Source organism: Schistocerca serialis, chromosome 7, assembly GCF_023864345.2.
Source record: "Schistocerca serialis cubense isolate TAMUIC-IGC-003099 chromosome 7, iqSchSeri2.2, whole genome shotgun sequence".
NCBI classification, from domain to species: Eukaryota; Metazoa; Arthropoda; class Insecta; order Orthoptera; family Acrididae; genus Schistocerca; species Schistocerca serialis.
Genome location: NC_064644.1, coordinates 372,810,675 through 372,833,404, shown reverse-complemented (window position 1 = coordinate 372,833,404; position 22,730 = coordinate 372,810,675). Strand labels below are relative to the sequence as shown.

The window sequence follows — 22,730 nt, the reverse complement described above, 5'->3', positions numbered from 1 at the left end:
GCCAACACCGCGGTTCCTGGTGTGTCCGCTGTGCCGTGCGTGTGATCATTGCTTGTACAGCCCTCTCGCAGTGTCCGGAGCAAGTATGGTGGGTCTGACACACCGGTGTCAATGTGTTCTTTTTTCCATTTCCAGGAGTGTATTACTGCTGACTGCGCTGCAGTTTGCGCTGAAGTGCTAGAACGCGTGCAGCGATCGCTGAATGGCAGATCGCAAGTTCGTATCGACGCTGGTGGTGGCTATTTTGAGTACAGGCTTTGAAGGTACAGTAGTCCTTTACGTGTCAGACCAGAAGACGTACTGCGTTCAAAATTGTTAAGATTTTCGTGGCCACTTGTTGACAAATTGCCTATTGGCTTCTGTCTCGGGTTCTTCGGCAGACGTTCATCTAATGGCTTTACTGACGTTTCGCCAGCACGAGTGGCTGGCATTGCCGGTGGTGAACTGGAGCCGAGCTCGCGGCCGCAGACTGTGTGTACCTGGCGCGCAATCGTCCGAGGGCTTCTCCGCGGTCATTGCAGCGAACGACCGTGAGCAGGTAGCAGAGGAGAACCGCACCGGAAATGACCCCGGAGAAGCCCTCGGACGTTGGCGCGCCAGGTACATACACTACCGGCCATTAAAATTGCTACACCAAGAAGAAATGCAGATGATAACGGGTGTTCATTGGACAAATATACTATACTAGAACTGACATGTGATTACATTTTCACGCAATTTGGGGGACTGATGACCATAGATGTTAAGTCCCATAGTGCTCAGGGCGATTTGAACCATTTGAACCACGCAATTTGGGTGCATAGATCCTGAGAAATCAGTACCCAGAACAACCACCTCTGGCCGTAATAACGGCCTTGATACGCCTGGGCATTGAGTCAAACACAGCTTGGATGGCGTGTACAGGTACAGCTGCCCATGCAGCTTGAACACGATACCACAGTTCATCAAGAGTAGTGCCTGGCGTATTGTGACGAGCCAGTTGCTCGGCCACCATTGACCAGACGTTTTCAATTGGTGAGAGATGTGGAGAATGTGCTGGCCAGGGCAGCAGTCGAACATTTTCTGTATCCAGAAAGGCCCTACAGGACCTGCAACACGCGGTTCTGCATTATCCGGCTGAAATGTAAGGTTTCGCAGCGATCGAATGAAGGGTAGAGCCACGGGTCGTAGCACATCTGAAATTTAACATTGAAAGGTCTCTGTTGGATTCCTTTCATGTTTAATTTCTTAAATCTGTTGTCATTTATGGAGTAAATTCCTCTCCTAAATTTACTGTGGCGTTTCTGACTATCTGGGAGGAGACTGAGTAGTGGAACGTGTTACTTTTACACATAAACAAGAACGATCTGTCACACTACTACACTTTAAAACACAGTTTATATGTAATTCATGTCACACAGTCTCATACGGAACCTACATCCGCTTTCTTTTATATACTGTATATGATAAGAAAGAGACTCATAAAATGTCTTGTATGGAGTGTTCTTCTATATGGCGCTGAAACATGGACTATGAGGAAAAAAGACAGAGAAAGGCTGGAGGCTTTTGAGATCTGGAAATGGCGGAAGATGGAAGGAATAAGTTGGATGGACAGAGTAAAAAATGAAGAGGTACTGAGAAGAGTGGGAGAGAAAAGGCAGTTACTAGATGTAATAAAGAGAAGAAAAAGAAATTGGATTGGGCATATATTAAGAAAGAATGACGGACTGATAAAAACAGTTTTAGAAGGTTATGTAGAAGGGAAAAGAAAGCGAGGAAGGAAGAGATTCCAGATACTGGATGACATGATGGACGGTACAACATACAGCAGCCTTAAGAAGGAAGCAATGGATCGCAGAAAATGGAGAGGCAAAGGACCTGCTAATATAGCAGATAACTGATGATGATGATGATATGATAAGATACTATCATCCCCCTTCCCTTCTGTGTGAGAGTATGAATGAGCAAATGTATTTGTAGTTGCATGCTTGAGGGTAGCAGACAAGCCTGTCTGCTAGAGAACAGTAGGACCAACGTCGGAACAGGTAGCTACGCTTCCTAAAAGCAAAGAGGTTTCTATCCTTAGTATGGTTCTGTCCGTCCGTTGTCATGTTGGTATAGGAAGCTGCCCCTCTGGCCACTTCCGTTTGTCTTTGTGAGCCACCCTCAGGAAGCACGCTCGGCAGTAGGCAGTTGCAGTCTGGCGGTGGCGAGCGTCTGAAGTGGTAAGATCTCCGGCTAAGCGCGTGTCTGCTAAGTCCATAGGACAATGGATTTGTTAAGTTCAGCCTAACTGAAAACTTAATCATCTTTATTTCGGGTTTAACTCTAAAATATCTAAGGTTATCTTAAATTGCAGCGTAGTGTAATTCTCGTGTGAAGTTCATATTATTTTCCGGTTGTTGCTTTGTTACTACTTTGTGAGTAAAGTCGAACCACGTGTTGATCAGTAACTCTAACTAAGTTCATCAATCTTAAATGTGAATGCTTGTGTGATTATAACGTCTCGTCTTGACAATATTTTACAATATAGCAACTTTTCTTTATGCTTTTCTTTATGTTCAACCCACGTGGAGTGTACTTTGCGAGATCAGTACCACGTGCTTATATAACTGTTTGACCCATCAGGTTAATAGTAAGACGTTAGTAACCAGTTCAAGGTTTTTCTTTTGTCAATTGCTTTTCGATCGAATTTATTTTAATTATCAAAATTACTGTGGAGTTATACGCTTTCTGTAAACCAAGTTGACCACGTGGAGCATGTGGTGTAATCATCAAAGTAGCCTTCAGCTATTCCTTTTGGGAAGATTTTACAAAGAGTTGATATGAATTTAGTATACCAGTGTGTGGTAATTACATGACGGACGGGATTGTGTTACGAACGTAATTTCTTTGGGTGAAAACTGAATCTGTTGGTTGTGGTTAATTTCTCCTTGCTTATGTTTCAATGTTCTTTGGGTGTTGTTTTGTGAATGCAGGGTTGTATGCAGTCTCCCAATCTTGGCTCCATATTTGATGTGTTCCGTAAGATTTTCACAATCTTAAACAAGGCACCAGCTCAGTTATAACTCACGTATAATATGCTGAAATTTCAATGAACAATCTTAAAATAAATTTCCAAATATAAACTGATTTCTTTCTTTTTATTTAAATTCTCCTTTTTATATATAGATATATTACCGGTTGTTGTATGACTGTAAAAGATTATAATCAATGTTAGTCAGTTTGGGAATTTGGTAAACTTAGACTAGATACCTGATGAAACAGTTGCTTAGTAATACAAGATTAACTTCGCCAGACAGCTCACAGCTTTTAACCCGCTTTTATTCTACTATCAGCACCCGATTTCAGCATAGCAAATTCATGTAGCAATATTACACATGGCGATCCTGTTCTGTGATTCCGCTAGACTCTGGAATCTCTGAGACGCTAGATTGCAAGCGTTGTATAATCTTAATTTTTTTTCCTTACAGCGCTCAAACAACTTCTGCGTTGTTTCTGAGGAGACTTTCTAAAGATTCACTGCGTTGTTGAGCAGCGTTGTGTTGTTTGTCTTGTTGTTTTGTTTTCTATATTTGTGTGTTTTATATGTGTGTGTGTGGCTTTTTTTTCCTCGCTTGTAAATTCCACTGTTTCGATCAAAGATAAAAATTTGTTTTGCGTGTGAAAAAGTGAGTACTAGGTTGGGTACCTTTCGTGTAACTGTCGAAATTTTTGGGGGATACATTTACTGTGATTAGTGTGTTGTGTACTGGGTATAAATTGAACTAATCCAGACACGTAACCAAACTAAAAGTAAGCGGTCCGACAACTTAAGCAACATAGACCAAGGGGATAATTTGATTTCGAATGTTAACGCGTCGGGCGGTTCCGAAAATGCAATGGGAAATACTTCAGACGAAATGCAGAACAGCACGAACGGGCTCACATCAGAGCCACAAATTAATTTGCCTCCTACTAACCAAAATGATTTGGCAGAACTCATGAAAGCCTTATTGCAACAAAATAAAGAAAACGCACAGAAATCTGAAAAATCAATCCGAGAGCTAGGCGATCAAATGACGCAGAAATCAGAAAAATCGTTCCGAGAACAAAAAGAATCATCCGAAAAATCGATCCGCGAGCTAGGCGAACAAATGACGCAGAAATCTGAAAAATCGATCCGCGAGCTAGGCGAACAAATAGACGAAAAACTAATCCAGCAGACAAATAAAGTCGACAAGTCGATGCAGAGAGTGTCCGATGATATCTCACAAAGAATAAACAATCTGGCAAGTGAAATAAAAAGTGATATTATGAAAGAATTAGGCCGTACATTTGAACAAATCGATGATCGTCTGCAAGCCTTAGAACAGAGCAAGCGGAGTCGCGATGCCGAATCTAAAGAAAGCGAAAAACGGCTACTTAGGAATTTCCAAGAGCTGAGGGAAGAATGCCAAAGGGAATATCAGCAGGTACTCTCGATGGTCCAAGAGGCAGAAACGCATTGTCCCACGTCCGTTAGCAACACAATAGCGGACAACAGTTTAGCGATCCAGGCGTTGGAACAGCAAGTAGAACAATTGAAGCAGACTGGGGCGGAGGACAAGAGACAAATAGATGATAAGATTGCGGCATTAGCGGACATTGTAGGCACGATGAAGCTGACGGAAAGCGAGAACAATACTACACCGGTAGCGGCCGCAGAGACCGAAGAAGTGCGTTCGCTTCTGAGATTTCAGAAGGGACAATTCGAAGTGAACAGGCAACACAAGGCTGTAACAGGCGAATTACAAGAACGCGTGGCGCATCTGGAAAACCGCATGGCGTGTGATTCCGAACTCGCCAATAGCACTAAAAATAGCCGTACGAACAATGCAGAGAGGGACTCCGGCCACGAGGGAGATTTTGACGACAGGGAAGAATGTAATTTGAGGGGCAGACATGAGAAAAATAGAAACATTCAAGGGCCTCGACAGGAGGAAATGCGGGGATTTGATTTCAAACATTTCCTTACGGTAAGAAAGTTTGAGATATTCCGAAATTCGCAAAAAGGAATACATCCACGAGCATGGCTCGAGCAATTTGAGTTCTGTCTTCCTCCCGACTGGGCAAGTTCACATAAGATAGAATAAATGTGTGGCTATTTGGAAGGCGAACCGGCGATTCGCGTGAGGTCGGCAGCGCGTCACTGCAACTCCACTCGGGAGTTTCGACAAGCCTTTCTCTCCGCCTATTGGTCGGAAGCGGCACAAGATAGGGTCAAACATGGCATAATTATGCTGCCAAATTTGAACCAGTCTGGTTTCGGCAGCCCTGCACGCCTATTCGACCACATGCTGCAGGCAAATCAATTTTTATACGATCCATACGGGCCTGCGGAACTAATTAGGATATGCATCACCAAATTGCCGATGCACTTGCGGCACGTCATTCTTGCGGGACGATGCAAAGACGACGTCGAAACGTTTAAAACACTTCTCCAAGAGTTGGAATATAATACAGCAGAATGCCCGCCTAATCAGGCACAAAGTTATTACGGGGCACAGCAGCGCGACCGCAGTCGTGGCCGTATTACTAATCAACGGTGTGACTGGTCGTCGCGACGCGAACGAAACAATAATCGGGACCGGCCGTATAGAAACTGGGGTAACAGTCGCGAACACAGGTGGAACAACAGAAATGATCGAGGACGTGGACAGGATCGTGAACGCTACAGGTACGGCAACCAGAATCGATACTACGATAAACACGGTGGGAGTAGGACTGTAGGCGGAGCACCTCATGATGTTGAAATTCGGCCGGCTAACCCTAGACATAATCCAGCAAATAGAAATGAGCAAAACCGGCAATGACTAACGATCAGCGCAGAAGGCGCCCAATCGGAACAAATGAGCGACATGGCAAATGTGTAGAAAGGACAGTGAGAAGTAGAGAGGACGGTGAGGAGAAAGAATTGATTAGTTTAAATTTGTGACGTATGCATTTTGAATAATATGTTGGTAAAAATTAATGATAAAGATGTTTTTATGTGATTGATTGAAGTGATGTTGTTAATTTGTTTTCTTTCCTTGTGCAACTACGATTTAGTTTGATTCAAACGTAAAGATAAAAGGTTTCCTTGTGAACGAGTGAAATGCTGTTTTTTTTGTGTGTGTAAATTGAAAAGAGCCGCTCCTGAGAGAAGCAAGATCTGTGTTGAATTAATGAAAAACTCAGGGGAATATCCGATCTGTGGGTATTATGGGTCTGGCAAACCCAGGTCCCCAGCTGTTAGTAGCCTTGTTTCCGATTTTCTGCTTTCAGTGCTACTATCTATCTATTACTATTCTATATCTGTCAGTATAAATGAGGATCTCTTACTATAGTATGCGTGCTGTATGAACATTTTAAGATAGGAGAACTCTGAGAAAGCAATGAGTAAGTTTGGAATCTTGAAAACAGGATGCGATAAAACGATTGTTTAATCATTGGCTTCCCAATATGCGATGATATGTTAATATTGATGATATATGTCTTTTTTGTTCTTTATAGCTGAGTACGTAAAGTGCTGTCTGTGGATTTCGTAAGTATATTGATTCCCTTCAAGGTGAAAGAATTATTGTGGTTTGCGTAATTTACGTGGCCCTGAAATACACTCCTGGAAATGGAAAAAAGAACACATTGACGCCGGTGTGTCAGACCCACCATACTTGCTCCGGACACTGCGAGAGGGCTGTACAAGCAATGATCACACGCACGGCACAGCGGACACACCAGGAACCGCGGTGTTGGCCGTCGAATGGCGCTAGCTGCGCAGCATTTGTGCACCGCCGCCGTCAGTGTCAGCCAGTTTGCCGTGGCATACGGAGCTCCATCGCAGTCTTTAACACTGGTAGCATGCCGCGACAGCGTGGACGTGAACCGTATGTGCAGTTGACGGACTTTGAGCGAGGGCGTATAGTGGGCATGCGGGAGGCCGGGTGGACGTACCGCCGAATTGCTCAACACGTGGGGCGTGAGGTCTCCACAGTACATCGATGTTGTCGCCAGTGGTCGTAGGAAGTTGCACGTGCCCGTCGACCTGGGACCGGACCGCAGCGACGCACGGATGCACGCCAAGACCGTAGGATCCTACGCAGTGCCGTAGGGGACCGCACCGCCACTTCCCAGCAAATTAGGGACACTGTTGCTCCTGGGGTATCGGCGAGGACCATTCGCAACCGTCTCCATGAAGCTGGGCTACGGTCCCGCACACCGTTAGGCCGTCTTCCGCTCACGCCCCAACATCGTGCAGCCCGCCTCCAGTGGTGTCGCGACAGGCGTGAATGGAGGGACGAATGGAGACATGTCGTCTTCAGCGATGAGAGTGGCTTCTGCCTTTGTGCCAATGATGGTCGTATGCGTGTTTGGCGCCGTGCAGGTGAGCGCCACAATCAGGACTGCATACGACCGAGGCACACAGGGCCAACACCCGGCATCATGGTGTGGGGAGCGATCTCCTACACTGGCCGTACACCACTGGTGATCGTCGAGGGGACACCGAATAGTGCACGGTACATCCAAACCGTCATCGAACCCATCGTTCTACCATTCCTAGACCGGCAAGGGAACTTGCTGTTCCAACAGGACAATGCACGTCCGCATGTATCCCGTGCCACCCAACGTGCTCTAGAAGGTGTAAGTCAACTACCCTGGCCAGCAAGATCTCCGGATCTGTCCCCCATTGAGCATGTTTCGGACTGGATGAAGCATCGTCTCACGCGGTCTGCACGTCCAGCACGAACGCTGGTCCAACTGAGGCGCCAGGTGGAAATGGCATGGCAAGCCGTTCCACAGGACTACATCCAGCATCTCTACGATCGTCTCCATGGGAGAATAGCAGCCTGCATTGCTGCGAAAGGTGGATATACACTGTACTAGTGCCGACATTGTGCATGCTCTGTTGCCTGTGTCTATGTGCCTGTGGTTCTGTCAGTGTGATCATGTGATGTATCTGACCCCAGGAATGTGTCAATAAAGTTTCCCCTTCCTGGGACAATGAATTCACGGTGTTCTTATTTCAATTTCCAGGAGTGTATTATTGTGGTAGTCAAATACGAGCAGTTTTTCAGCAAATGGAGAATGGAACAGAAATATGGATCCTTTCTGTACTCTTGATTGATGTTGAGCCAAAGCCTAAAAAAATTATTCTGCGTTAATACTTGTCCTAGAAAAGCGACGTTTATGTATTTTTGCTGATGCTGTGAGCATTACAGCTTATTGTTTTCGCTGGTGCGGGATGCACTGCAGCCTATATGATGTGTACTGAGGAAATTTCCCTCTTGAAGGTAGAGGATGATTAAATAATTTTGATTATGAGACCGAAGGAAAGCTTGGTTTAAGGTAATAAGGATGAAGCAAAACATTTGTCATTTAAATTACAGGAGGATTCGGATCTTTTGTGTCTGTTGTGAGTTCAACATGTTGAGATGAAACTGTTTTACAGAATAGAGGTGACCACAATTTTGCCATTCATGAGAAATGAGTCCAGAATAACCACCACAGGCGAAATAACTGATTTGGAAGCGAAAGGTAACTTAAAGAAGGGACGAAATGGGTAAGAAAATGTAGTATAACCTGTATAATTAAAATATTTGTACCCTTCTCAGAGCCATCTGTGTGATTAATTCTTGTGATAACGTAATTTTAGATGAAATTTTCTTACTGTTTTATGTGTGAATATATGAGTATGATAAATGTATAATTGCGAGTCTCTTATCAGGTGTGTCAACTGGTATAAATGTTTTGGCGTGTAAATAACCATTGTTCTTTTTACTGTGTATGTTTAAGGAAAGTTTCTCCATATTTATCATGTGACAAGACGTATGCCGCGAGCGTCAAGAAGAGGACGAATTAGAACAATGTTGTAGTGGTATATACACGGTGTTGAAATAGCATTGAAGTAGCTTATTGGCTTAACTAGTAGTGGATAGAAGTAGAATATTGAGTAATGCATGTTTATGGGTAGTTAGTTTGTAGAATAGACAACAGGTGTGCATGTATGTGTGTGTAAATAACATGTGAACCCTATGCTGTCCTGACCTATACTTGCACAAGGCATAGTCCTATTCATTTTAGTGAATTAATAAGTAGCATTGGATTTATTAAAACGTAAGTGAACCACATTAGTGATGTGAATTTAAATATTATATTGTCAGTTCATTTAATTTTTTATTTTTTTTACATTGTAAAGTCATTTCACTTTTATTTCTTTTACATTGTCAAGTCATTTAAATTTTATTTTATATTGTCGATTCATCTAATATAAAAAAAAATTAAGTCTCACGTTTGTTCTTAAAAATTGTGAAAGACAATACTAAGTGGTATTATGTATGACATTGTGTAATCACATAACTACGATAAAAAAAATTTCTGTGAATGCAGTTGAGAACGTGAAAGCGAGCCGGCTAAACTCTTACGAGACAGCGGGAGCAGCCGGACTAGTTGTAAACTGGCGGGTTTCCCAGCGGGGGACGCTGTCAACCGGGCCACTTCGGGAGCGCGGCCGACAACAAAAGAAGGTACGCGGCAAACACTTTCCCTTGTACCTGGAGCTAATGGGCGGCCGCCCCGGGCGACCCTTCCTCGAGGCGATGACCTGAGATGGGCCAGCGGTCCACCGCGCGGAAATCCATCTGCTGGCAACGCACCACACGCACGCGACCGTGGGGAGACGGCCGCGGAGAAACAACACAAGGGGCGTGGAGCCTTTTGACAGGTACTGTCCAGAGAAACTGGCAGACTTCAACGACGCCTATCAACATTTCCTGACGGATGCCTACTGTCAAGCGACAGTAAATCATGGTTCGATGTTCTCTGGTCGCTAAGGGTGGCACAAAAGAAGAGCCATTAAGTGTCATCCTTGCCCAGGAATATCAAACCGGCGAGTCAATTGAGGACAGCTCAAGAATGTAACAACACAAAGGGCGTGGAGCCTTTTGACACATACTGTCCAGAGAAACTGGCAGACTTCAACGACGCCTATCAACATCTCCTGACGGATACCCACTGTCAAGCGACAGTAAATCATGGTTCGATGTTCTCTGGTCGCTAAGGGTGGCACAAAAGAAGAGCCATTAAGTGTCATCCTTGCCCAGGAATATCAACCTGGCGTGTCAAACGAGGATACCGCACGAATTTGACAACACAAACATGGAACCAAATCGAGATGCACGTGACACGGGCCACCAAGAGAAACTTCATGAGAGGGCAGAGACGGCGGGATCGCACGCAACAGATGGACAAAAATCCCTACTGACAGCTGCGCGGACGAACCCCCCCCCCCCCCTACCCCTTATACTGTGCCTCGGAACAGTGGAACTAGTGAGTGTATCAGTGAACAGTGATTATACGGTTCTTAGTTCAATGCATATACGTGTGTTTCTGTCACAGAAACTTTGACTCGTGTGTTTTGCAGGGATTCGATTTATTGGTGTTTATTAGACTGACTCTTGTATTTTGCAGGTGCTCTATTTTTTTTTTTTTTTTTAGACTTTGACTCTTGTATTTTGCAGGTGTTCTATTTATTATTTTTTTTAGACTTTGACTCTTGTATTTTGCAGGTGTTCTATTTATTATTTTTTTTAGACTTTGACTCTTGTATTTTGCAAGGTGTTTTATTTATTGGTGTTTTTTTTAGATGTTGACTAGTGTACTGTTTTATTGATCAATGTTTGTTCTTGTGTGATGTATTAGATTTGTGTTATTTTGTTTCGTAAATTCATTCATGTGGCATTGCATAGTTTATCAGTCAGAATGCTATTCATTCTCATTGGACTGTGATCGATTAGCCTTTGCATGGGGCATATTTATTGTGAGGAACCCCTTAAGGGTAACAATCACATAATAATTGAAGTTTCAGTATAGTGACACAGTGCTCATTGTTTGTTAGCTAATTGAAATATAGGAGAGTGATTAAATTGTGCCACATAGTTATTTTAATTCTACAAATTACTAGTTTTATACGATATAGAATTTTTTTTGCGATAACCACTTTGTAAAACATGTTTTTTCTCTTATCATTTTTTTTGCTTTTGCGGATTGTGCATTGTAATGTTCTGCTTTATAATACCGATGTTATTTGATGTTCTTTTTTTAATTGCTGTGGCATCTTTGCTATTTTCATAAATTTTACTTGTTAATAAACAGTCATAAATTTTCCTGTGATCAGTTGGCTCTTGCAATGAGCAAATACTGGTGAACTCCATAAGGCTAACAACCAGAAATTGTTTTCATATTAATGACACAGGAACCATTGTTTTTACTTGCTGACCGAATTAGGTCTACATTATCTTTTAAATAGGTGTCACAGATAGTGTTCTTTTTTTTCTGTTTGAAATTAGTAGATTTTAAAGATTTGTTGAAATTATTGTGTTTTAGCAAGCAGCTGGTGACCTTTTGCCTTTTCTTTACACTTTTGGTTTAAGTAGGGTGTGAGAAGCCTGCTTGGGAATGTCCTGGCATGGCCAGAAAATTCCCTGCGCAGTCTTTTCCCGGAGCGTTGGGGTTATGAAAGGTCTCTGTTGGATTCCTTTCATGTTTAATTTCTTAAATCTGTTGTCATTTATGGAGTAAATTCCTCTCCTAAATTTACTGTGGCGTTTCTGACTATCTGGGAGGAGACTGAGTAGTGGAATGTGTTACTTTTACACATAAACAAGAACGATCTGTCACACTACTACACTTTAAAACACAGTTTATATGTAATTCATGTCACACAGTCTCATACGGAACCTACATCCGCTTTCTTTTATATACTGTATATGATAAGATACTATCATCCCCCTTCCCTTCTGTGTGAGAGTATGAATGAGCAAATGTATTTGTAGTGGCATGCTTGAGGGTAGCAGACAAGCCTGTCTGCTAGAGAACAGTAGGACCAACGTCGGAACAGGTAGCTATGCTTCCTAAAAGCAAAGAGGTTTCTATCCTTAGTATGGTTCTGTCCGTCCGTTGTCATGTTGGTATGGGAAGCTGCCCCTCTGGCCACTTCCGTTTGTCTTTGTGAGCCACCCTCAGGAAGCACACTCGGCAGTAGGCAGTTGCAGTCTGGCGGTGACGAGTGTCTGAAGTGGTAAGATCTCCGGCTAAGCGCGTGTCTGCTAAGTCCATAGGACAATGGATTTGTTAAGTTCAGCCTAACTGAAAATTTAATCATCTTTATTTCGGGTTTAACTCTAAAATATCTAAGTTTATCTTAAATTGCAGCGTAGTGTAATTCTCGTGTGAAGTTCATATTATTTTTCGGTTGTTGCTTTGTTACTACTTTGTGAGTAAAGTCGAACCACGTGTTGATCAGTAACTCTAACTAAGTTCATCAATCTTAAATGTGAATGCTTGTGTGATTATAACGTCTCGTTTTGACAATATTTTACAATATAGCAACTTTTCTTTATGCTTTTCTTTATGTTCAACCCACGTGGAGTGTACTTTGCGAGACCAGTACCACGTGCTTATATAACTGTTTGACCCATCAGGTTAATAGTAAGACGTTAGTAACCAGTTCAAGGTTTTTCTTTTGTCAATTGCTTTTCGATCGAATTTATTTTAATTATCAAAATTACTGTGGAGTTATACGCTTTCTGTAAACCAAGTTGACCACGTGGAGCATGTGGTGTAATCATCAAAGTAGCCTTCAGCTATTCCTTTTGGGAAGATTTTACAAAGAGTTGATATGAATTTAGTATACCAGTGTGTGGTAATTACATGACGGACAGGATTGTGTTACGAACGTAATTTCTTTGGGTGAAAACTGAATCTGTTGGTTGTGGTTAATTTCTCCTAGCTTATGTTTCAACGTTCTTTGGGTGTTGTTTTGTGAATGCAGGGTTGTATGCAGTCTCCCAATCTTGGCTCCATATTTGATGTGTTCCGTAAGATTTTCACAATCTTAAACAAGGCACCAGCTCAGTTATAACTCACGTATAATATGCTGAAATTTCAATGAACAATCTTAAAATAAATTTCCAAATATAAACTGATTTCTTTCTTTTTATTTAAATTCTCCTTTTTATATATAGATATATTACCGGTTGTTGTATGACTGTAAAAGATTATAATCAATGTTAGTCTGTTTGGGAATTTGGTAAACTTAGACTAGATACCTGATGAAACAGTTGCTTAGTAATACAAGATTAACTTCGCCAGACAGCTCACAGCTTTTAACCCGCTTTTATTCTACTATTAGCACCCGATTTCAGCATAGCAAATTCATGTAGCAATATTACAACATCCACTGTTCAGAGTGCCGCCAACGCGAACAAGAGGTGACCGAGACGTGTAATCAGTGGCACCCCACCCCATCACGCCGCGTGATACGCCAGTATGGCGATGACGAATACACGCTTCCATTGTGCGTTCACCGCGATGTTGGCAAACACGGATGCGACCATCATGATGCTGTAATCAGAGCTGGATTCATCCGAAAAAATTACATTTTCCCATTCGTGCACCCAGGTTCGTCGCTGAATACACCATCGCAGGCGCTCCTGTCTGTGATGCAGCGTCATGGGTAACCGCAGCCATGGTCTCCGAGCTGGTAGTCCATACTGCTGCAAACGACGTCGAACTGTTCGTGCAGATGGTTGTTGTTTTGCAAACGTCCCCATCTGTTGACTCAGAGATCGAGACGTGGCTGCACGATCCGTTACAGCCAAGCGGATAAGATGCCTGTCATCTCGACTGCTAGTGATACGAGGCCGTTGGGATCTAGCACGGCGTTCCGTATTACCCTCCTGAACCCACAGATTCCATATTGTGCTAACAGTCATTGGATCTAGACCAACGCGAGCAGCAATGTCGCGATACGATAAACCGCAATCGCGATAGGCTACAATCCGACCTTTATCAAAGTCGGAAACGTGACGGTACGCATTTCTCCTCCTTACACGAGGCATCACAACAACGTTTCACCAGGCAACGCCGTTCAACTGCTGTTTGTGTATGGGAAATCGGGTGGAAACTTTCCTCATGTCAGCACGTTGTAGGTGTCGCCACCGGCGCCAACCTTGTGTGAATGCTCTGAAAAGCTAATCATCTGCATCTCACAGTATCTTCTTCCTGTCGGTTAAATTTCGCGTCTGTACCACATCATCTTCGTGGTGTAGCAATTTTAGTGGCCAGTAGTGTATAGTTTGCGGCCGCGAGCTCGGCTCCAGTTCACCACCGGCAATGGAAGGTGAAGCTCTGACATTGCCAGCTACTCGTGCTGGCGAAACGTCAGTAAAATCATTAGATGAACGCCGGCCGAAGAACCCGAGACAGAAGCCAATGGGCCGTTTGTCGTACTGCATTCACTTTTGTATGTCTTTCGTTTGTCTGTTTGTCCTAGGCAATGTCCCTTTTAACAACGTGACACCTGCGGAGACGTATTAACTTATTCATAGGGCTGCACATGCACACCAATGTCAAATTCACATTCGTTTGTGCTACAATATGGAACAAACAACTGTCGGTGTTTACAATGTTCAAACTACGATATTTCGTAAACGAGTTGCACTACACTCCTGCAACGGATACCATAGACGTTCTAATTTAATTGGATTGTGAGACAGAAGTAGTTGTACCTTTTTTTAAATACTTCACGGTAAATGATGACAGCCAAAACAGTTGCAGGATAAAGATTTATTAAAATTTTTGACCATGGTTTCGGTATATATAAATATACCTTCATCAGAAGAAAATATCTAAGATTACATCCTGCAATGGAGATTAATGAAACAATTGTGCCAAAGGAATCGTCAGTAGTTAAGACATCATCTCCATTTATACAACATGATTATGGACACAGGGTCAACGCGAACATAGTTTAGCATCAGTACTTCGCCTATGAACACATAGGCGAAGATCACATACACGAAGTACTGATGCTAAACTATGTTCGCGTTGACCCTGTGTCCATAATCATGTTGTATAAATGGAGATGATGTCTTAACTACTGACGATTCCTTTGGCACAATTGTTTCATTAATCTCCATTGCAGGATGTAATCTTAGATAGTTTCTTCTGATGAAGGTATATTTATATATACCGAAACCATGGTCAAAAATTGTAATAAATCTTTATCCTGCAACTGTTTTAGCCGTCATCATTTACCGTGAAGAATTTCAACAGTTGCTGTTTCAGCCAGGTTAATTTTTTTTTTAAATAAGTACACATTTGGAATTCATTAACGCTCAGTGTCTGGGCTGCAAAGGCGGGCAACTGCCTGCCGTTGCAATCTGTGAAACCTGCATATCGGCGGCGCCTTCCATTATCGAAATATCTGCGGTGCAAGTTTGAGACGATTCGCGCTGCAGACGGGAGCTGCTGCGGCTGGCCGGCCGGGGTGGCCGAGCGGTTCTAGGCGCTACAGTCTGGAACCACGCGACAGCTACGGTCGCAGGTTCGAATCCTGCCTCGGGCGTGGATGTGTGTGACGTCCTTGGGTTAGTTAGATTCCAGTAGTTCTAAGTTCTAGTGGACTGATGACCTTAGACGTTAAGTCCCATAGTGCTCAGAGCCATTTGAGCCATTTTTCTGCTGTGGCTGACCTGGCGGGCAGGAAGGCGCCGCGGCAGCCCCAGGCGCACTCGTGGTGGACGGCGAAGGCGAAGTCCTCTGGCAGTCGCGGCGGCGCGTTGTCTCCCAGGAAGCTCTTGCAGAGGCGCTCGGCCTCGCGGCGCGTGATCATGCCGCAGCGGCGCGACGACACGGGCATAGCGCCGGCGCGCCGCAGGATCTCCAGCTGCACCGGCGTGCACTGCACGCACGTGATGCCCAGCGCCACGCGCCGGTTGTGGATCTCGTTGTAGCTGAACTCCTTCAGCAGCGTGTTCGAGATCTGCGCCAGGCACAGCCGCTCCTGCGACTCGATCAGCAGCGACACGATCGGCACGCCGTACAGCAGCACCGTACCCACCTGCCGCACAACACACACGATCACAACACGAGTACGATGTCAGCTTTAGCAGTCTACATAAAATAAATGTAAATGTTCGTTTCTTCAGATTCCCATACCTCCGAAAGATCTTCACCGATTGCTTCGAAATTTTGACACAACGTTGTATTCCAATACGACCGTGTCTTTATATACGTACTGGATGGCCATTTGTATATATGCAGGGTGGTCCATTGATACTGACCGGGCCAAATATCTCATGAAATAAGCGTCAAACGAAAAAACTACAAAGAATGAAACTTGTCTAGCTTGAAGTGGGAAACCAGATGGCGCTATGGTTGGCCCGATAGATGGTGCTGCCCTAGGTCAAACGGATATCAACTGCGTTTCTTTAAATAGGAACCCCCATTTTTATTACATACTCGTGTAGTACGTAAAGAAATGTGAATGTTTTAGTTGGACCACTTTTTTCGCTTTGTGATAGATGGCGCTGTAATACTCACAAACGTAAAAGTACGTGGTATTACGCAACATTTCGCCAGTGCGGACAGTATTTGCTTCGTGATACATTACCAGTGTTAAAATTGATCGTTTACGAATTGCGGAAAAGGTCGATATCGTGTTGATGTATGGCTATTGTGATCAAAATGTCCAACGGGCTGCTCGGTATCCTGGACGACATCATCCAAATGTCCGGACCGCTCGCCGGATAGTTACGTTCTTTAAGGAAACAGGAAGAGTCAGCGTTAATTGTGGTCCCAGCGATTCAGCTGCGCCGACGAAGTGAAAGAGGAGGTTCATAACTTTCTGAACAGCGTGGCGGCGAGCTCGTATGACATGGGCATACAAAAACTGCCACAGCGTCTACAAAAATGCATCGACAGAAATGGTGATTATGTCGAAAAATAGCTAAATGTTCAGGCTGTAAAATGATGTAAACCATTGTAGAAATAAACAGGTCTATGTACTTATAAAAAAATAGGAGACCTTACTTTTGGGATAGCAACACTGGTAGGGACACAGACTGGGAAACATTATTACCAAGAATCTCAAACTGTACTCGACCTATTTACTTCAAATTGTTACACCTTACGTTAATAAACGTTTAGACACATATACGCTATATGTAACTATATCTTGTTATCAAGTTTTATTTATGGCTCATCGGCGTATGACTGCAATGCTACTACAAAATCCGAATTTGTAATAACAACAAACAAGATTCAGTGTCAGATATAGGAGCTAAGAGGAGTTGGACAGAGAAAGGGGGGGGGCAGGGGTAGAGATGGAGAGAGAGGGGAGGAGAAGACGGACATAGAAAATGAGGAACAGGTAATAATAGACAGAGAGAGGGGGAAGAAGGAGCAGATGGACCGAGACTGGGAAGAAGGAGATGAGGACGTATACCTAATTCCCATGCATATTAGAAACGTGTGATTTCTCTGTTGTTTCTTCTCCATTAAGGAGAATTGGAACGCCCTATCGCAACAATGTTAAATTTAGTGACTTGGCTCCCCTGTATTTCAGGAACCACAGTAGCCATTGAGACGAAACTTTTATAGTACATTAAACTGTATGTTCTGAGTCTACCGAACTACAATAATTGCATTTCAGCTACTGCTTTTTGAATTACAAATTTTTAACTACACGGTTAAAATTTTGTGTACTTTTTTGTACGTTATCGTAAATAATTTTAATTGTACAGAACGTTATGTTCTCCCTTTAGTTCAGTAGACTCAGGATATGTATGTTATTACTCCCTGAAAAATTGAGTACTCTACTCGAAGTGGTTTCTCAGATTCATGGAAAAATGCAACAGAAAACGTAAATTTTCAGGAACGGTTTCTAAAGTTTCAGAAGACTGTAACTCACTTAGTATATGCTTTTTTTTTCATTTTTAGTCGCTCAGAAGCACCCTGCACCATACTGTATATTATCCTCTTGATCTTTTTCCAAATTTTTTTTCTTTCTTCATTCTGGACTCTTTAGCGGCCAACTGTGCTGCATACTCTGCTTTATCAATGGGAACTTTGTCCATCCGTTCAAGTTCTCTGATGCAGTTTGCTCCAGGGTTAATTCCCATATGATGTAGCACTTCCACCCTACCAATGCTGCTATCATTAAAAGCAATAACAGCATGATTACCACCCTCCTCCCGCCACTTTAGTGTCTTTATTCCAACAAAAACATTTTTTGGTAAGCGAGTCCATATAGGATTATTGAACGACTCATTCGGATTTTGAGTCTAACCATGCCCGACACTTCTTCAATAATTCAGGATTTACCAGGTCTCTGTAAATAGGTTTTATGATATCCATGACTGCTGCTGGGATGGAATGTTTATGAGTACTGGGCATTGCGGTAACTGCACAATGAATCAAATCTAGGAAGACAAATGTGGTGTACTGGTTTTTCATCAGTTGACTGTCTCTGAAAGAAGATAGCCCATACTGCCTGCTTCATTTTCAACAAGTCCTCAGTATTATTTCTAATGACCATCTTCTAGTGGCCATCCCTTAATACTGCTGTACTTCATCAATCATTTTGTCTGTCAGCCTGGCTCTTATGGTTTTACCACCAGAACGTTTCTTGTCTCTCAAACTTCGTTTCAACTTCCTCAACCTGGTGCCCATCCTCTCCTGGACATGACCTTCATAATACAACAGTCCACAACCTTCTATATACAAAATTACCGGTTTTATTATATCTTGAAGTAATGGGCGTAACAATTTTAACACACACACACGTTACAATATTTTTTAAAGGTTTTATTGGAATGTTCTTCACACTTAACAGTACTATGATACATTACTAACAAGGGGAGGTCCCTTACTTGTGAAATCGATTTTTTGAAATCACCTCCGCAGATTCATAAACTAAGAATCCGCTTCAGTTGTTCTAAGTGAAGTCACATGTGCAAAGAACCTAAATTTAACAAAATTAATAAATAAAAGGAAGAAAAATACGACCAAATAAATTAGATCTAATTTGCACAAGGAGATAAAACACAGCTGTCTTAACCAGCTCTTCATCACCGAAACAGTTTATTGTGGAACACTCTTCCTATCACTGTAGTAAAGCCAGCAGTACCCTTAAAGAGCAGTAGGCGACCCTTTATTAGACACGACATCTTCAGGAATTAGCGGCCCTAATATTCTGTGTCTACTGAAATAAAAAAAATTAATGCGATGATTAAAATGATATGTGAAAGTAATTTCAATGAAAAAAATATATATATTGAAACCATTTAATCCAACAAAAATAATGGTCGCAGTGATTTACGTTATTTAAAACAAAAATAGATGGCAGCCACAACCATCGCTAGCCAGCTGGTCCATCACGAGAAATTTTTCACCGTTGATTACTGGCAAACAAAGGCCTACTAGGATGAATTGCTGCATGGTATCATTTCTTGTATCCCAACTACTGCATTGTACAGGTAGTTTCAAAAAGTAAATCCCATGCCTGGCAACCTCAGCTTGTTGATACAACTCGGTGTCATAAGAATATACGTTCATTTACTATTTCATGTTTTTCCACACTTTACATTTTATTTGTTTAAATTTTTGGGGGGTTGTACCGGCTATGAAAGGGTAACCTCTAAAAAAAGTATTTTTTTCCGAAGCCCATTAATGAGCATGATTGCCTTTATAATATCCTTGTCCATTACGATGATATGGACAGCTATGTGCCCTTTTTAAAATAGCACTCTACATTTTTTATTCGGTTACCCACCTTCTCTCATCAAGATCTGTTCAAAAATACGTCACAGACGTAGCACAAAATTGACTGACTCAGCTGTATAATTACACACGACAGGAAACCGGTTTTGCGTAAGTCGTCCACTTGATGGACGTAATAAACAAATGCAAACACAAGAAAACTACACGTTGTCTTCAATTGAAGATTTCAGTGAGTGCAACGTACATTAAAGGAAAAAAGTAGAAACGCTACTCATCTATGCAGAATGTAAGGCAACACACCTGTAATTGCAAAAATGTTTTCTTATTAGTGTTTACTACCATTTCCAGCAAGTGAATTAATCACTTTACTTGCACTTCGTGCTAGAACAGGAGAGTCCAAGTCATTTCCTGTTACGTTTTTAATAACGCCATGTTTACGTTATTGGCTCATTGTGATACGTTTCTGAACAAGTCTTGAGAGAGGAAGTGGATTCCGCAATAAAAAAAATATATGCTGCTGTTTACAAAGGACGTATTGCTGTTCATGTCTTCGTAACGAACAAAGTTACAAGAAAGGCACTTATGCCAGTAAATGTGCCCCTAGTAGCTAAGCAACATCTGCTTGATACATATATTATTTTGCTTTGGACAAAATGTTATTTGGATTTATCAAGATAAATGGGAAGCAGATGAAATCGAACGACCACTAGGATTTGCTTACAGACATGCATGCATGCATGTCCAAAGTAACAATGCATCGTAATTGGGAATAACACAGGCACTGCATTATCGTGTTTAGCTGCCGACACCTAGCAAGCGACTTTCATGTAAAATGTCTCATCTAGTAGGGAATATACATAAAGGATGTGCGGGTACAGATTGTAGGCAAATGGTTGACGGAATCTGGAAGTTTGGGTTTGGCCGTGATTGATTCTCGGATTGCCTAATAGAAGGCGATGGCTCGCGATAAGAGGGAAATCCGGATTCGAGTCCGGCCCAAATTTTTATTGCCGTCATTCCATAATGCAGCCGATAGTTGTTCATATACGTAATAGCGCATACATTTCGGATACTTCATTTATAAGGTACTGGAACATAGTAACTCACCTATAAAAGCGACTGCATACAAAATACTTCTACGGGTCGTATTTGCCTACTTCTCATGTGAGTGGGACTTACATCAGGTCTATTAATGGGGGACATTCTGTACATACAAAGAAGCATGCTGGAAATTATCACAATCTTAGCTGACGTTCGTGTGCAGAAGAGCTGTTCAAAAATCTTAACTGGCAGAATATTAACTGTGCAAGGTCTTCGAGGAAGGAAGGAAGGAAAACTAAGGTCCCATCGACATCGAGCTCATAGGAGACGAAGCGCAAGCTCTGATAGTTTGAAGGATGGTGAAGGAACTACGCCGTGATCTTTCAAGCGAACTTTCACGGCATTTGCCTGAAGCGGTTTACGAAAAGCACGGAAAAATTAAATCAGGATGGTCGGACGCGGATCTGAATCGGCAGCCTACCGAATGCGAGTCCAGCGTGCCAACCATTGTAGGTCTTTTAGGGCAGAAACTAGGAATATTCTTCAATTTCTACACATCTTTCCCGTAGAGAGCGCGCCAGAGCAACAGCAGTCATTCTTCCAATGCATTATAGTTGAAGGAAACGGGAAGTAACCTCGATAGATTCTAAAACTGAAAGTGCACAAAGGGCGCTATGATTCGCAGATCACAGATATGGATGCAGACGCTGCAAGACCGTCACGAAGTGGTGCAGCATGCTGGAGTCTATCTGACGACAGTTTTCTGTTGAAATCTACAAAGTGAGATGATTGGAAGGAATGCTGAAGAAATCTGATTCACCCACTGTATAGGTGGTCTATTTGATGAAACCATAGTTTGGCTGACTCGTGAATATTGTATCACAGAGGGTTTACTGTTAAAATTACGAGCAGGTTCATCAAGCAGCGTATTAATTCCTCCTACACAAATATCACGAAATCATCATGGCGGCATGATCAGAGAAATTGGAGCTCACGAGGGTACTTACCGTCATGCATTCTTGCGACTGACCAATTACAAGTAGAACAGTGAAGAGATGAAATGACGGCTGTATCACAAGTACCCTCTGCCCCACACTGTGAGCTGGCTTAAAGTGTAGCTGAACACTAAGGTGACAAAAATCATGGGATACCTCCTAATATCGTGTCGGACTTCCTTTACCCGGCGTATTGCAGCACCTCGACGTGTCAGGGACTCAACAAATCGTTGGAAGTTCCGTGCAGAGTACTGAGCCAGGCTACCTCTATAGGCATCGATAACTGCGAAAGTGTTGCCAGTGTAGGATTTTGTACACGGACAGACCTCTCTATCACGTCCCATAAATGATATGAGATTCTCGTCGGGCGATCTGGGTGACCAAATCATTCTCTCGAACTCTCCATAAAGTTCTTATAATCAGACGCGAACAATTGTGGCCGGGTGACACGACGCATTGTCACCCATAAAAATTATATCGTTGTTGGCCAACATGAAGTCTAAGAATGGCTGCAGACGGTCTCCACGTAACCGAACATCTCTATTTTCAGTCAATGATCGGTGCAGTTGGACCACAGCACCCAGTTTATTCCGTGTGAACACAGTCCACACCATTATGGGGCCACCACCAGCTTGCACAGTCCCTTGTTGACAATATGGGTCCAAGCCTTCGTGGGACCTGCGAAACACTAGAACCTTCCATTGGCGCTTATCAACTGAAATCGGGTCTCATCTGACCTTTCTACGGTTTTCCAGTCATCTAGGGTCCATCCGATATGGTCACGAGCTCAGGAGAGGCGCTGCGGGCTATATCGTGCTGTTAGAAAAGGCATTCTTTGCCGTAGCTCTCAAATTTCGCAGCACTGTCCTAACGGATAAGTTCGTCGTACGTCCAACATTGATTTCTGTAGTTATTTTACGCAGTTCTGCTTGTCTGTTAAAACTGACAACTCTACGCAAACGCCGCTACTGTCGGTAGTTACGTGAGGTCCGTCGGCCTCTGCGTTGTTCGTGGTGATAGGTGACGTTCTCGGCACACCTTTGACACTATGGATGGCGGAATATTGAATCATCCAGCGATGAATGGAATGTTTCACGCGTCTATCTTTAAGTACCATTTCGCGTTCAAAGTTTCTTAATTCCCGCCGTGCGACCA

General features: G+C 42.9%; 1 protein-coding gene across 1 annotated transcript in view; it reads right to left on the bottom strand.

Annotated features, from left to right (window-relative positions):
- Positions 1-22,730, bottom strand: part of LOC126413097 (ski oncogene) — a 251,275-nt gene that overhangs the window by 201,373 nt on the left and 27,172 nt on the right. The window contains exon 3 of the mRNA XM_050082992.1: positions 15,510-15,877. Coding sequence (XP_049938949.1) covers positions 15,510-15,877 — 368 coding nt within the window. The remainder of the gene's footprint in view (positions 1-15,509; positions 15,878-22,730) is intronic.